This window comes from Daldinia decipiens (assembly GCF_022478715.1).
Source record: "Daldinia decipiens strain CBS 113046 unplaced genomic scaffold F4813scaffold_11, whole genome shotgun sequence".
Lineage (NCBI taxonomy): Eukaryota > Fungi > Ascomycota > Sordariomycetes > Xylariales > Hypoxylaceae > Daldinia > Daldinia decipiens.
Window position 1 is genome coordinate 667,942 of NW_026054554.1, and position 17,225 is coordinate 685,166.

Genomic DNA, 17,225 nt, shown 5'->3' on the forward strand with positions numbered 1-17,225 from the left:
AATCCTTCCTGTGCCCCCATACATCTATAATAAGTACAGTGACTTTTGGAGTTAAGCCACGCATAGTACTGCCATGACGCCCTTTTCCTCCCCCCTCACAATACAAGGCCGATGTCTCTCAATGAGATGTTATGGTAGGTGTGTGTGATCGGCCCTTACTTTTCGCATCGCGATGGCAACAAGCCCGGACAGTTTAGGTCCTCTATTCGAGCGTATAAACATCGCCTTCTTCACGGTAGCGGGCACCTCGTTTGCATTGAGGGTTTATGTACGGGCTATTCTAATAAATGCATTTGGAAAGGATGATTATTGGATGACAGCTGCAATGGTGCGTTCTCCAACGGGCCATAATGATAGCCATCAACAGACTAAAAGCAACAGGTGGCGTATATAGCCAATACCACAATCGCTATTTTGAGTGTGAAGTATGGCTCAGGGCAGCATAGATGGCTTATAAAGCCAGAAGATATTACGATGGCCTTGAAGGTTAATAAAGATACCACCTACTCCTAGGTACCTATCCATTGCTCCGAATAACGAGATACTGACGGCTAAATAGCTCTCATATGCAAGCGAGATAACATACGGAACGACGATGATACTTACAAAAATGTCCATCGCAGCGTTTTTATTGCGAGTAACGCCGCAAAAAGTCCATCGACGGATCATATATGCCGCAGCAGCGCTAACCTGCGCTGCCGGCTTGACTTTAGTCTTCATCGTCATGTTCCAATGCAAACCAGTGTCATTATTCTGGTATAGAGATCAGCCTGGATCATGTTTGCCGGTGAACGCAATCATCACCAGCACATACTGTTATAGCGCCTTCGCTATCCTGACCGATTTCACCTTTACATTGCTACCATTATATCTCATCTGGAAACTTCAAATGGACATGAAGTCCAAGATAGTTCTCGGCCCAATCATGTGTCTGGCATTCATGTGAGTATACAAGATGCAACACTCCAGAATCCTCGTTAACGATTGAAAAAGGGCAAGCCTTGCCGTTATTATCCGGCTTCCTTACGTTAGCGACTTTAAGAAAGACGATTTCCTATGTAAGTTTACGTTACTAATATCTTCAACACGCTGCTAACTCGAGACAGACGCCACTACTAACTTTGCTATATGGTCAGCAGTCGAGCAAAGTCTAGCGATCACGGCGGGTAGTTTAGCTACGCTTCGTCCGTTGCTCCGTAGGGTATCTAACCGTTTCAAATCTTTAAGAGCGTCGTTGTGGCATAGTGCAGATAGCGCAACAACGCGTAGCAATGACTCTGCCACGGCACAGCTCACTACACGCCGACCAGATGAGTTCAAACTTCAAACTCGAAGTCCATGATTTTATCATCATGTCTTCTTCCTCCGGATCGTTGAGCGATTCATGTTCGTGGTCTCCTGCCCATCAATGCAATGGATGGACCGAATTCACGCTAGTCTTCTGTCATCGAAAATGTGACAGTGCTGACACGGCTTCGTGGGACTAGAAATCAAGAGCAAGAGCCATTGTGACGATAGAATCATATCGTCGATCGCACGATTATGCCCAGTGTGGTGCGGAGAGCAGACCGCGTCGAGCGTCATAACTTCCTACATGATTGTAGTATTTGGAGGCGAAGTCAAGTAACGTTGGATTAGGGTAAATAGATATCCGTATTACTTATTGCGTTAAATTATTAATAGTGAGAACAGTCTTAATTGCGGCCGTGCATATGATCCCGGACACACACACACACACACACGGACCCAGGGGGGACTTCAATGCGGATGTCAGATCCCTTCTATGCTGACAAGATCCCTGGTCTTGAATACATACATACCCAACGCCGAGCAGGTCGGGAACTTATCGCATTAACACGTAAGCGGATATTTAAAATATGACGGAGAATATCATTTGCGGATTACCCTTTTCCACGCCCACGTCTGCCACAACAAACGCGACGTATCCCTCACCAATCATTGTCACACACGGACCTACAACATCGGGTCATCGTCGGTGTGGCTTTGGATAGCTTGGACACGGTTGGCGTCTACATCACATCCCGTGCTATCCTTTCCAATGGGCGCGTTTAACGCGACTGTAAGGATACGTAAGGCGGTGAGGCTTAGACTTGGGCTTCCCAATAAGCTCCCGTCATGCTGCCACGATGGACGGTACGCACGAGCGAACATCGGCCCGGTACATACTTGAATCCGGGGATATAGGAATGGCAACGGGGTTTTTGCCGGTATTTCGGTGGCAGGGGAAATTCCGGCACCTATATGTATTACCAGACGGCGGCTCGGACCCATCATCCTGCATGGCATATAGTTAGGGCGAATATCCACACTACATTCCATGCCATGCCATGCCAATGCCATGGCATCAATAGTGACATGGATGATCTTACCTCGGAGGATTTCGCCTAGAATAAAGATCTTACTCTAGAAGCTATGGAGCCATTCTCTGCCCAGGATACTTATTAGCTAAGCCCAGGATGCCCCATTGCCGAGACGTCGAACCCAAGTTAAATGCAAAATACCACGGGATCGGTGGAGAGGTATCTATGAACTTCATGGGATCCAATGAATCATGACGAATACGAACACGGTAAACGCTTCTCGAAATAGAGTCTTAGTTGATAGGATATAACTCCATATGGGTCTAAAATAAAGCTTAATCTAAGAATTCTCCGACTTGTTTTAGAAACAGGGCTCCCTCTGCTGATCAGCTATGTAGAAGAGCTATATGGTATGCCTGGGTTACAGACACGCCATAGGACCCCTTGACTAGTGTAATTGTAAGATACATCAACAAGCTAAATAGTGAGAGATACGATTAGGATTGCTTATGAACCCAAGATGGAAATTGTAGTGAGTGGTAGGTATACATACTACTCCACTTAGTACACGATCATCGTCGTCCTCGTCGACGTCGGTACAACGCAGTACAAGCACACTTCTTCTGGTCTACTTAGGTAGTTACAAACTCAGACTCGCTGGCTAAGTACCTATTGAATAGGTACTGAGTTTAATCTCACCGTCATTTCAACCCTAGTTCAGGCTTCAACATGAGATAAAACACCAATGCTGCATATTTGTGGGTTAACTATCCAACAGTACAGAACACATTAGGTATCCATGAATAGCCTATTCCATCAACCAGTTTGAGGTTACCCCTTTTGCATTCTGGTGCCAGTTCACCAGCTTCACTGTTGTTTGTCAACGTGATAGGAAGTACCGGGATATTTCCCGGTAACCAGGAATAAGAAATGTAATTGGATACTCTAGTGCTGTATGAGCAGTCCAATTTTGTTCTCTGAAGCCCTACGTGGCATACCCAATTACAAAGGAGATATCCAACTACCGAGCAGGGGAATACCCAGCAACGGGACGCAGGCCAATCCCATACAGATAGCATTAACCCTCAGGACGAGCGGTAACTAAGGCCTTGGCAATACTAGCTTGCCCCTATTGTCATTGATTGCAATGAAAAGGATTTAGATTGTATGAAGCCATATCCATCCGACCGATGACAAACGCCGAGGAGACTCCTGGGGCTGAGCGTGCTGTAGGAATGCCCGATTCGACGAGGCAAGCCTTATGACCGCGTCATGCCCAGCTCTACCCCAGGTTTTAGGGAAAAGAAGGGTCCTCCTCGAATCATGTCCATCTACTCGGGATTTGTCTGTATGTATAAAGCGGTGAGAGGTGATACAAAATTCGCCATCGTGACACTTCTGTCTGACAGTCATGATATCTTACCTCAGCTAGCTAGCTGAACAAAACGCGAGCTCGGGAGAGATCGAATATCATAATGAATCATGAAAGCTTAGTTTTAAAAAATTTGCATATTTTGATCGACACACTATGCTCGACACGTGTAGATCCATGGTTCTAGAATATTAGTATAACGCCTAAAACAAGTACATCCTTTAATAGTAGGCTATCTGAAATAGGTGCCAAGAGTACCCTATTAGACGTCGGTGGTTATCGTACCGAAGGATACAACGCTCCAGTAGATATATTGTCACGTCGTATGTGCGATATGAATGGTATCGACGCGTTAGCAAGGGCCTAGCTGGAATAACATTACATGTCTCCTGACCAGCTTGCCCTGCAGGGCGACGGTATTATTGGTTTCACGACCAACTCAGCTCTTCTGCATGAATGCGATAATAGTAAGAAATTTAAGGGTTGCCAGCTGTGATCGAGAAGGCAATATTCAGAAGCAACTAGCCGTGGCCAGATCGGCCACCGGGTGTCGCGAAATGTTGGACGACTACCCTAATTTTCCCCTTTCCTTGTTTTCTGGGCCCAGGGAGGCAATGGATTGGGGAAATTTCACCTGGTACAGCATGCTAGCTTCGCCATCGCGGCCAGCCAGGAATCATATTGCCGTCGTAGGACTAAAAGTATTATGCCAGGCACATCTTTTTTTTTCTCCGGAGGCAGTGTAGTTCAAACAAGAATGCTTGACCAATTGTAACGTTTACCCCCGACGACCAAGAGGCTCGAGAAATTCCAGCGCAAAAAATAAATGTTTAAGGTACCGGAAATATCCGTCCATGCGGGACTAGGATCCGAATTCCATCTGCCAGAAGGGTCCTCTGCGAAGCCATCGTGACTACTGACAAAATACGTTGGCATGATACCCTTGTACTAGCCTCCAAAAGGCTGGACAGCCTTAACTATATGGGGAACTTGGGCCCTACAAGGCACTAATATGTCAGTATTTTATGTACGTGCCCAGGGCCGGCTCCAGATAATTACTGCTTACCCAGCCCTTTGGTGTGGGTTTTTACCTTGATATTCCCACTTAGTCTCAAACTATATTACATACTCCTGCCTGGGCCTAAACCCGTTTTGGTATTAATGTATGGTCCTTATGTATAATGGTAGCTTCAAGGCCATTATGCATGACATAGCTTAATCTACCCAAGTGCCCTTTAAGCTTGGGTTTGTTGTCATATCTCTCTGCTAGCCTGTTTGAGACGTATTTTGACTTAGCAACGTCAACGTCAATTGACGTTTACTGGTGGAATAACGAGTTGAAGATATGAAAAAAAAAAATTTATTGTACCTAAGGTAGTTGAAGAAGCCGTTAAGTTAAGCGTTTAAGATAAACGGATCCCATGGATCTAAAAGGACGATTGCTGTTCCATGGGAAGCGAATATGGCGTTCTCTCCGCCAATTGAAAATCAAATTTAGCTAGGTACCACCAATATAAGGTGCCATGAAGGTGGTATGGTAGACATGCAGGTGAAGTGGATGATGATTGAATTACCTATGTAAGTGGACCCAGTGGTTCTCAGTGGTTCTCAGTGGTCCCAGGCTAAGTCCACCACAATGGATGGGTACCGTGTAAGAACGGTGCCGTGTAAGGACCCAAGCGTTTTGGTTCCGAAAAGGGTTTAAAGCCATGGTGGTAATATGTAGTAAAGGGACCAGACCGGTGGCCAGCAGCAGGACCGCAGTAGAAAAAATAAAGAAAAAAGGAAAATGAGGATACCCGTGGGCTGGTCGCACTAAAAGTAGGCGAATGTATTGTACCTAACCTAAGTACCTATATGCACTATAACATGTACCTATATAGGTACCTACCTACCTATATGTAGGCGTATGTACAATACGTGAATCTAAATATAGTCGCGCCGAGGTCAACTGGCGAATCGGCTAGTTGCGCTGGTGTCGTCATGGTAGGTCATGGCAGGCCAGAGGACGGAACTGGAGCAAAGCAAATTCAACGACGCATAGTTTCTTGATCTTTCTAGTTTTTCTAGTCTTTCTTCAAACCTTCTACGCCCTCTCCACTTCGGTCCCACTACGGCCATGTGGATATGATCTGATGAAGCGTGGGGAGTTTAGCTTATCGATGAATTCCAGACTGATCCCTCACGTGCAAATATTATATTCAAAATTGATTTTTGTGTCTTCCGTCTTTCTTCCCCTGTTCCCTCAGTTGTCGGTATCGAAGTAGGCTTCATTCAAAGCAAACCCCCCACCCTTTTCACAGTATGAATACTTGACCCCCAAAAAATAGACTGCTGAGGAATTTGGGGAATGCATATGTATGTACAGCGTAAAAGTATGGAGACAAAATATGTAATTTTTATTGGACTGTGCATGTAAAAGTAAGGCATGTCGAAGAACTCCTCGGGTAGTGTACGACTTGTAGACAAGATAAGGAAAAGAAAATGGGACTGTACTGCGACTGTATTGCTAAACCTGCGTCTGTGGCTGGACCGCTGCAATTGATAATTGTCCTGCAGGTAATTAATTACTCACCGCTTCTCGCGCTTCTGACTGGTCGACGGCGCGCAGCATCTTCCAATCCCCTCAAGATGGTACCAATCCGCGATACGTGGCGCGAGGACTGATCTTACGCGAGAGACTCAGATGAACAAAAATAGAGTATATTGATGAGCCACCTCGACCACGCGGATGGCTCATGTTGTGCCATGTCCATGCGAGAAGCAACTCGCCAATAGTTCAGGTAGTGATCGTGAGAGCCAAGGGACCAGTTAAACCGATAGTCTCCCGACGAAATCCTCATGAGACAACCGCAAGATTCGGAGACGGAGGCGCACTACGCTAGATCGACTAGCAGACCAAGAACTGCAACGCGGCGGGCACTGCTGTCCCGATGAGATGGAATCACGGGGTGTGGTGCCGAGCAAGGGACCTAACCAACTTAGACGGTACAGCGGCAACCGAATGGGGTTAACTAGTCGCCAGCGGTAGAGAGACTGGATTGTACATTGTTGTATGTATGTATGTAGGTAGGTAGGTGGTGTTTAAACGCGATAAAGGTTGACTGGCCAATGAACGATAGTAGTAGTAAAGAGCTTCTCCTATATCACTACCCTATATTGATCCAAAGATGGAGGGGATCTTGCGAAGGCGAAGTTGTGAAGATCATGAAACGTTGTATTTCGCGAGGATCAGATCTCAGAACTCATATCAGATAAACACAGATGACATGCCGGAACATGTACCTCATTAAAGACGTCAGGGCTTACCTAGCTGTACTAAAATGTGCGCTGTATTGTATTGTACTGGGGTTATTGATAGGCGCTCCAGTGAACAGTCGACTGCTAAGCAAGCATTACCGCAATAGCCTAGCCAAGCCTATTACTACCTAGGGAGGTACCTGAATGTTAGGCTCTATGCATTTGCACGGAATACTTGTGCCGGTACCTATTGTACAGTGAGGAACGCTAAGATAGGTACTTGTGTACTTGTGGTAACTAGAAGGCTCTCGCAGAAATCTTTGGCCGAGACAAGGGCTCCATGCTAAAAGGGTGCTTCTAAGAATAGGAGTGCGCTAACTTGGATCTGGTTAGGTTTATGTTTAACGGGCTACAAGTCCCCAAGTAACTGGAGATCAGGTGCAGGATTGCCATTGTATTTCTTTTTTTCAATGTTGTACGAAGGTACCTATGTAAAGAAAAAAAAAGGTACCATTTTACTTATTTACAAGCCTAAACATGCGCCTTGGTATTAGGTAGTTAGAGCATTATTATAGCTTTGCTATTTATGACTTGCTCAACTTGGGAAAAACAAAAACAAAATACATATGGATTGAAGACAATTAAGGAGTTGGCTCTGACTGACATTTTGTGTTGGCGATGGTCTCCTAGTCTGTATCCTTATTCGGCCCTGCCAACGGCACCTTTCCTGTGGCTGAGCTGTCACACAACCAGAACTTTATTTGTTGTCGTGGCCTATAATATGCTATGGGTTTATGGTAGCACGGAAGGGCTGGCCAAGCTTGGACAAAAAATAGCAGCATCAAAAAGTTGCACGTTACACGGCTGTTATTGTGCGGGTATGTATGTAGTATATACTAGTATATACTACTGCCTGTGTTGCAATTGCAATGGAGTCGAGCTCAATGATCTGAGCCCTGGATGTTTTAAAGATCGTCGATTATGGGTCTGGTGGTGCTGCACCTGTGGTGTCGGGTCTCGGCATCGATGATCACGTAAACCTCAGCTGCCGGACCCGTCGACCTATCATCTCAGGGGCATGAGATCTTCCAAGACCATTTGAGGCGTCAGCCATTTTGACGTTGACGTCCCTCGCACGGGAAACGGTCACTTAGGGCTTGAAAATGAGGCTGTGCTATGAAAGGGATGCGATAATTCACCAATCAATTAATATGAAAAACATGTCGGAGCGAGTGGGTACTCTAGAAGCAATATGGTTCGATTCCTCACCGCTGACCGAAGCGCTTTACTAACTGAGCGCTCTTTCCTCTTCGGAATAGGCTATCACCATGCATACTATGTTACGTCAAGGACGTGGAAAACGTCAGGGACTCAAGGCTCAGGGCTCCGGGGCAAGACAGGGGTAAATAAGGGCAACAGGCTAGGGACCTTGTCGGTTCACACGTTCCGCGACGAGCCTATCTGGGTTGACTGGTTATGCAACCCACTTCAGATTGGCTCCAAAAATGGACACGAGAAACTGTTGTTTCAGCCAACCGACGTTGAGCCTGTCTCCCTCAGATCGAGCTTTGCAGAATACCCCTGCCGAATTTCCCCATCAACCATAGGAAAACCATGGGAAAGTCACGATGATGAATGTGCCATTTTGTAGGAATGCGATGAACAATAACGCGCGAAAAAAAAAAAAAGTGCTGGATATAAATATTGCTTACTATAAGTTTATTTATTTTCCTACCGTACTTGACCTAACTATGTAGCACTCCGCGGGTGGGAATAGGATTTAAATAGGATTTATAGTAACTAACTAGCGTAAAAATGCTGCTATCAAACTACCTTATAGGTAGGTCAAAATAGGATAGTATTATTGCATCGTGGCTCACCTTCCTCCTTATTTTAGCCTGCCGAAACCTTACTAAATCGCAATGAAAATTCAACAAGGCTCTCTTGGCAAAATGTATAGCTGCTGCCCCGTCCCCCGAGAATTGTGGATGCTCCGCCCGGAGCGGGACCTAGAGGTTCGGGTATGTGCACCGTAGACAGAAGGGATCTGGGCTCTTGCGTGGTAGTCCGAATTATTAATCGGTATGTGTTTATGGTCTAAGGCAGATGCAATGCTTGTAGGTTGTGGGCCAAGTTGGGCAAGCGGACGGAGCTCAGTTTCTCCTTTTTTATGTTTCTGTTTCTAACTTTGACAGCGAACAATTCAGACTCGGCCTTGTTCTTCTGTTGCATACGTGATGAGGTCTCGGCGGTCTAGTCCATTTGGGATAGATGTAACTCGGCGTTGCGCACAGATAAATACTGTCGCCTTGTAGATCTACGGCCGGCACTTTCGACCTTGAAGAAATAAAATGAAATGGTCAATATGACGTTGCTCAGACCAATTCCGTTCGATGATAGATAGGCTTAGTATATAGGCAGTTATCTCCCTGTCCCATTTACACAGGGATAGACCATGTCTGTTGATGGGATAGGTATACATCGTGTAGGGATATTTTAACGTTATTCTGCCACGGTCAACCTGACTACACTAGAAAAAAACATCGGAGCTAATTATTCTTCGCCAACTTCTTCTACCGGTATCGGGATCTTATTAGTCCCCGTGTGCTCAGGACGCAGACATGTTAGCCACTGGTTCAAGACATAATCCTCAAGCCGCAACTAATAAAATGAGGCTTGGGTGCGTGCCCGTTCTTTCACCTGAAACCGCTGTACGGGTAAGATCCGGTTGGCTTACAAAGCAGTTACTTGGCTATAGGGATATTATCTACTTACTTTGTTTACATATCAGCCAGCCCGAGTGCTAAAGGTTATTTCACAAAGACTGAGAACCCTTTGATTTATCGAATCACTGGGTGTATCATCGCCACTTATCAAATACATATGTTACTTTATCAATACCTGAGGTACCTAGGTTAAACATTTAAATTTTATACACGTGAAGGACTGCTTGGACATGCCTCGCAGGTAGTGGATAATACATAGTTTGGTTTTCTCCAAAGCACAGTGGCCTACTGTATCATGTGCGGTCCTTGTATCATGAGGGGATTGCTAGGTAGTGTACCAGATGACTTGGTTCGTCCTTTAGAGGATTTGAGCATGCCGGCATGTGGCATAGATACCTACACAACACGCCTAATGGAAGATATATACGCCTACATAATGTGTTGATTCCTACAGACTAGGCTTCAATATACATAGGCCGGCGCTGATGCATGCCACCACACCATGCTGATAAAAGCTAGCATACCGTCAAGGTTGTCTTGCAGTTGAAGCATCATGGGTGAACTATTGACTCTATCTACCTTCTTAGCAGTATTTGTCGCGCCGCCACGTTTAGTGAGACCCGTTGCTTCCTACAAGATCACAGGTCATCATATTAAAGCTTACTGGATCTTTTCGCATAACAATATCTCATCCAATATGGCCGTTCTGTAATCCCAGTGGAGTCGCAGATTCTTGACAGCCCCGCCACGCTGACATGTCCAACAGCCAGTCGTGGGCTTCGGGCTTCGTCCGGTCTACCTAAATGTCGCATAGCCAGCACAGAATCAACGAGAAAGCTCCGAAGAGATGTCAGAAAATGTCAGAAAATCCTTAGGATATAAGACGCCGCTCGAGCGACTACACGTGTGTAGACTTTATCGCCGCCGTCCGCCGCCCTATCTTTCGTCTCTCGGCGTCAGAGACCGGTTACGTATGGGATGGATGATGGGACGATGCCAGCCCAAACTCGGCACACGCAGGATAATGCCCTGGATATGCCCTGGGATAGCGCGATAGGACATGGTCGATGCAGCTGCTGACTTTGACCACTGCCTAGTGAGCTAGAGGATCCTGTCCGATGGGGCCGAGCAGTTAGGTTAGCTTCGCCTCCGTCGTCCCTAAGCCAAGAAAGGTTTAGAAGCACATGCCACCTCTTATGTATACCTGTACATACGTAGATGTCCATTGACAGGGATCTGACTGAGATCATGGAACGGTGAGAGCTTAGCGGACGATACCACCTCTCACACCCAGTTACTCCTCAACCCACTCCCTCCTCACTTCCTCTTGACGATGATTCGCATCACACACGTCCGTGCCAGTGCCGGGACTAATAGCCAAGTAACGCAGTACGTAGACGTCGCAGATACACCAGCATCCCCTACAGTGTGTAAACATGGAAAAAATATACTGTAGTACACTGCCGTTGTATCCTTTCAGATCGTTGGGGGGGTTGCTAAAGCTAAGGCCGCAAGGTCGCTTGACTTTCCCACCACCTTTTTCGCTCTAGCATGCCAGAATGCTCTGTGCACAGCCCGCTGTTAGTGTGCACAACAGATCCATCCACCGAGTGTCCAAGATGCCGGGCTCCTCGGTGCCAACGACGTGCCATACATATATATGTAGTAACATTATAATAGCATACCTAAGATCGATAGAGATAGCCTCCACTTGAATTGATTGTTATTAGGTAGTTATTGTTCAATTACCGCGCTCAAACCTCCTTCTAGTAGCCTACCTATGTATGTGAGGAATTACCGTACCTAAAGTATATACATGCATGTATAGTATATGCCTTACATGTATATGCCTTCAATAGGTACACAATGCCCCAAGTGTACCTACGTAGCCTACTATGGTATTGTACCTACCTTAGGTAACCTGGTGGAAGTAGGTAGGTACCGACCTGGTTGTCCTTGTAGAGAGCCCTGTAGGTATTGTGCATGTGGTACAATACATAATGTATTCCCCCACAGTAACTCAACTAAGTAATCGTATTCGTACTGTAGAGAGGTACTTGACTGATTTTGAACGATCTTAAACCTCAGTGTTCCATTAGCACCCAACCTCCCGCCGCCCCCACCATAACAAGCGCCATAACAAGTCCGCCATGGATGTACTCCTTGTACTGTATTTTCCTCTTCCGGAAAGTAGGACAGTCACAAGCTAGTACCGGGCACTGTGTACATCCGCCTAAGCCCACCAAGCCCGCCAAAGCCTGCGCCTAACGTCGTCGTTCGGGTAGTTTAGTTATTTAACAACCCTCCAGTCCCCCATTGATTTTCTCCATTCTATTAGTCTTCCCATATCATCACCGAATTTAAACCTGAGCCTCGCTCTAATCTCAACCACACACTCGCTTTACCTCATCTCCCCTTTAGGAAGTCCTCGTTGGCTCCTGTCATTCGCTTTTTCCTTTTTTTGTGTGTTTGGAGATTTGTACTCGAAGGATCCCACCGTCAAAATCGTGAACCCGACTCGTCTCGCTGTGTCATCTCAGTCATCTCAAGCCATAAAGCCATAAAGCCGCTGATAAGAATCACTTGACACCGCACATATCTTGTCCCGCTTGACTAGTACTCCGAGTCTCGAGAATATATTCAATCGCTTAAAACACCTGGAAGGAAACGACTAGCAAAGACCATCCAATATCAGGCCTAATCAACAACGTCCCGCACCTATCTTGTGTGTGTGTGCGCACCCTGTGTAGATCCCACGAACCCCGAGAAGCCTCAGATCGTTAAGAGGTTTTAAGACAACGCAGCACACTTGGTCTATGTCGTGATATAGGCGTAACTGTTACCCTCGACTTAATCAAGAACGTCTAAGAGGAGGCATATATATATCTACCTCCGATATATCGTCCAGGTCCAGTTGATTAACGCCAATCCAAACCTTATTCACTCGCTTCCGGCACGAAACATCTTCGTGTCCTAATTTACGTACGTTCTTATTCTCCTGGCCGGCTCGAATTACGCTCTTCGGAGCCGCCTGCCGGACACGGATGTCTCGGTGCCGGTACTAATATTGGTGTCCTAGTTCTTTCATTTTAATTATTATAATACAGCTTTTACAATGGCTGGCCCAGGTGGTGGTCCTCCGCGACGCAGGTTTGTTCCCCTGAGCAAACTGATCTTTTTAAGGCTCGGTGTACTGATTGATATATTCTAGTCACACCAAGTCGCGCAAGGGCTGCGATAATTGGTATGCTTTGTTTGACTTATAGCGGTCTTATTAAACGGGAACTAATTAATTTGTAGCAAACGTCGGCATATCCGATGTGATGAGAACTTTCCCCAATGGTTCGTATAATCCTTCTAGAGACACAGGCAGCTTGCTGACCCTTGAGTAGCCGTAACTGTACCAAGCACAAGGTCCGATGCCCCTACAACGATGTGCCTGTTCCTGATGAGAGAGCGGCAACCCCCGACAAGCCCGATCTGATGTGGACCCCTGAGATCGAGGCCGCCGTTGAGCAGTGGCAGCGAACTGGAATTTTCCCGTTCCCGAGCCTTAATATCTACCCAGCACCGGCACCCCAGTACTATTCTGTTGAAGATCTTAGGCTGATTTTCCACGTCGCTGCCATCTGCAATGAGATGAGTGCCATGGATGCTAACGGGTTTACCCTTTGGACCCGTCAGATTCCTACGTATGTCTCTTCTCCTTAATTTTTTTATTAAAAAAACGACCGCGCTGACTCGTGGCGTCTAGAATCATTAAAATCGGTGCTACCCATGGCTACGTTATGCACGCTCTACTCGCCTTTTCGGCCGAACACATCGCTTTCTTGACAAACTGTCCACATGTGGGCAGCATGGGTTACGAGCATCGCGGTGTTGCCTTCAAGGGATTGCAGGAAGCCATTGGATCGTTCTCACGTGAAAACTCAGACGCCGTCCTAGCTGCCTCGCTCGTGCTCTCGTGGCAGGCTACAGATTGGTAGGCAATAAAATGCATGTATCCGAGAAGCAAAGGCTAACCCGGAGAAATAATAGGCGAAGCTGGACCCAATTGATGCAAGGGACCTCGTCCGTAAGTACAAGTCTGTCACTCGAAATAAGTTTGTTGTACTAACAGCAGGATTTAAAGGTCATCGATGCTATGGAACCCTGGAAGCACGAGTCCCAATTTGGAGAGTTCATTGCTGAAAGCAGCACGTTCCCTACTGCGCCCCCGTCCCCGACTCCGGATCACAAGCCTCATCAGCCGCGGAAGGAGGATCTTGACGCATTCCAGCGCACCATCAACCAGATCACCAAGGTTGAAGCTCACCTGAAGCAGAACAAGGAGGACCCTCAACTGGCGACCCAGCTGGTATGCTTCCTTAAGGGTGCTCGCAAAGTTAGCCCGATTCAGTCAATTGAGGATCAGTTTGATCGACTCCGGCCTCTCCGCACCTGGCTCTTCTGGCTTCCTGTGATGTGCTTCAAGCAAAATGGCACGTCTCCAAGTGCCTTGGTCGTTGTTGCGCACTACTACACTGCTGCGATCATGATGGAACGCCTCTTCCCTGAGATTGGCGCCGCATACTTCGGTAGTCTTGCCATCGGACCGGTAGAGGAAATTGCCCGACGACTGCTCTCGATCAACGTTTCTGGAAGCCTCGACGGAGACTCGCAGACACCGCTTACGCTCATGGAGTTCCCCATTGACACTGTTAACGAATTCCGGTCTCGCATGGGTTGGGTCCAGCCGGTTCGTACGCCGTCATTCCCGCAATTCGACCCGCCCAACTTCTACATGAGCGAGGACGTCATGCAGGGCACTCCCCCTCCTACAGCCTCGTATTTGCCTTACGGGGACAATCCGGCGTTCAGCTGGAGCACCGAGGATCTTTCCGTGATGGGTCCCGAGCAGGAGTCTGGCAACGCAGTTAGTCCTTTGGTCATTTCCTCGCCGTTTCCGAGCCAACAGTACCTCAATATTCCATCGCCCTCATACGGAGGCTACAGCCCGGTGTCTTCAACATTCGGAGAGGGTTCCGTTGCATATAGCGACCACGATGAATTTGGCTCATGGGATTCTGGGATGACGGCCTATCCGCCTCTTGGCTCTGTAGGGCCCAGCAACTTTGGTGTCGGGTTCGTCTCTCCAATCCAGACCGTGTGGATCTAAGCTCTGAAGTCCCACATTGGCTCTCCGTTTTGACGTGGAAGAGGATAAAAATGATTGACCATACCGCTCAGGAACACCAATACGCAGCATACAGCATCTCCGTCTTCACAGTACCTCCCGTTTGAGGTTCCAATGCAGCAGCAGGACTATGCACCTTCACCATTTCTCAAACCCGACCAGTGGCACGGAGCTTCCATGGAATCGACTACTCCTCTTTCTCTCTCGGCGCCGTCACCCAGCTTCATGACGTCTCAAATATTCCAGCATCACCATCACCGGCAGAATTCCTCGGTATCGTCAGCCCCGGGACCATTCAAAAGAGAAGACGAGGAGTGACAGAAAACACGTCCACAACCACCACTCACACCACCCGAAGCCCGATTCCTCCCGACCCAGAATTTTAATACATATTTTCCGACTTTACCACAGACGCAATTGTACACCACACTCCTTTGACTGGATTCAAAGATACACATATACATGTCTACATCGACACAATGATACCCACGATCCTTAATGTCACACGAAACGCATAATACATATTGCATAATGAACAAGCTTTACGACACTCCTTATGATACTACCGAAGATACCCCAAAATAGACACTCCTTTCGCAAGATACCGCATTATATAGACCGACCATTTACATTCCCTACGACTCACGACGATTTCTATACAACTGACATAGAATCTCAGCCGCTCCCTTAAGAAACGCATTGCTTTTAAATCGATAGGATACCCCCACACATTAGCCTCAACCAAATTGCATAGCGACTGTTTACACCTCTTCATCCGGGCACAAAAATCCGACGACCTCACGGGCGGTCTGTCACATGCATTGGGACGGCGTTAATTGCTTGTTTTTGATATTCTTTTCTTGGATGTTTTTTGTTTTTTGTTTTTTTTTATTGTGGAATAGAGAAGATCACAATGGGGTTCAGGAGCGGATGCTGAAGATCCAAGAGCGGCATAGTAGCAACGGAGGCCATGGAGCTGTTGCGAAATGGAAATATTTGGAGTTAATGGCGTTATTCTAATTGGATCGATACCGAAGCGAATTCGGTATCGGAGGAGGCGTGCGAACTGAAGGTTCGATACAGGAGCATATAGTTATCGCTAGTTGCTCCATGGCTTGGAAGACATGAGGGTTAATACTTGCAGCAACAAGCTGACCGTCTGGTCTAACTTGGGTGCTCGCAGATGGCAGCGTAGTTTCGGCCACTCGCGGATAACTAATATTAATTTTAATACAAGGAAACGCGGTGCTTCTAATACCAAATAACGTTTTTGTGTATTCTTATTTTTGGACTATGATTTCTATCAATTAGTGTTTATGGTGGTTTTGCTATACCTAAATCCTAACTAAATCCGAAGTACCTCTATGTATCGCATACTCGGAAGCGATCCGAGTAAATTCCATGACAAAAATTCCATGACAATGGCGAAACATCCTCGGCCTTAGCCCAGTCCCCTAAACTCGGTTAACATTTAGCTCTAACCTAGAAATGTAACGTCGTCATTGGAGTCGGGACGAGCCGCGTCATGTCTCAAACGGTTAGTCTTGGACTTTTTGCTTACCCTTCTTACCCTTTTTACCTTTCGTACCCTTCGTACCCTTCGTACCTTTCGTACCCTTCTTACCCTTGAGCGGCCCGGACATCCTAACCTACCTAAGGTATGTATGTCTTACACTACTCTTCATTCTAGATTTCTACTACTCACAAGCCTCAACAGCATTATAGCATTTTCTCAACCGGTTTTGGGAGGCTGAGCAAGACTAAGCTAAGCGGCCGGACCCTAATTAGGCTGGACGCCGGCGTTATCAGATGGTCATAATAAAGCTATACTAAACTATGTAAGCGACCAATTAGGCGCGATGGCCGGGGGTCAGCCGCGTTATACGAGGTTTTACTACGAGGCTATCTATTCTTAGATTACCTTCTATTTATTTATTTTCGCATTACCGCTGATTAGGTAGAAAGGAGGCGCATTCCAGCTTAGCTCGGAACGCCATCCCATTCATTCATGTTACCTAGGTGAGTTGTCGTCCCATTATGTATGTATGTCACAGCATCAACAAAACATCATTAGACCACTATGTATGTACATACATACATACCTACCTCATAGGTGTAAGAGGAGGGGAGGGGTTATGCAGCCCTATGAGACGTTACACTCGAACGACTTTCCACAAATCGCCACGCCGCTAGTCCAGCGCGCAATAGCAATTGTCGAATGCTATTATGCTTGGTAGTGGCTTATTACGTCACATGGATTGCGTTCTAAATCTCGGACGCCGTCGGAAGACCACGAGCTTGTGATATCATGTGTTTCGCCGTGATCTCGAGGTGGCGGAAGTTTAGAGAACGGGCGGGAAGGGCCCAGGTTCTTTCAAGATCCCGCCGTT

General features: G+C 46.8%; 2 protein-coding genes across 2 annotated transcripts; both read left to right on the forward strand.

Annotated features, from left to right (window-relative positions):
- Positions 1-32: 32 nt before the first annotated feature.
- Positions 33-1,385, forward strand: F4813DRAFT_35737 (uncharacterized protein). Its single transcript, XM_049243111.1, has 5 exons — positions 33-328; positions 382-486; positions 560-942; positions 994-1,058; positions 1,107-1,385. The coding sequence occupies exons 1-5, from the start codon at positions 173-175 to the stop codon at positions 1,340-1,342; spliced, it is 945 nt and encodes a 314-aa protein (XP_049100985.1). The 5' UTR covers positions 33-172; the 3' UTR covers positions 1,343-1,385.
- Positions 1,386-12,774: 11,389 nt separating this feature from the next.
- On the forward strand, positions 12,775-14,817 carry F4813DRAFT_380084 (uncharacterized protein; the record flags this gene model as incomplete). Its single annotated transcript, XM_049245529.1, has 7 exons — positions 12,775-12,809; positions 12,871-12,903; positions 12,960-13,001; positions 13,052-13,351; positions 13,414-13,641; positions 13,698-13,734; positions 13,792-14,817. 7 exons carry the CDS (start codon positions 12,775-12,777, stop codon positions 14,815-14,817), a joined length of 1,701 nt encoding a protein of 566 aa, XP_049100986.1.
- Positions 14,818-17,225: the final 2,408 nt, after the last annotated feature.

What these genes read in the sequence shown, in the direction of transcription:
- F4813DRAFT_35737 (XM_049243111.1), top strand. Translation starts at nt 173, where the DNA reads ATGGCAACAAGCCCGGACAGTTTAGGTCCTCTATTCGAGCGTATAAAC. An exon ending in ATATTACGATGGCCTTGAAG is followed by an intron (nt 487 to 559) that starts GTTAATAAAGAT and finishes ACGGCTAAATAG; the next exon opens with CTCTCATATGCAAGCGAGAT. An exon ending in TAAGAAAGACGATTTCCTAT is followed by an intron (nt 1,059 to 1,106) that starts GTAAGTTTACGT and finishes AACTCGAGACAG; the next exon opens with ACGCCACTACTAACTTTGCT.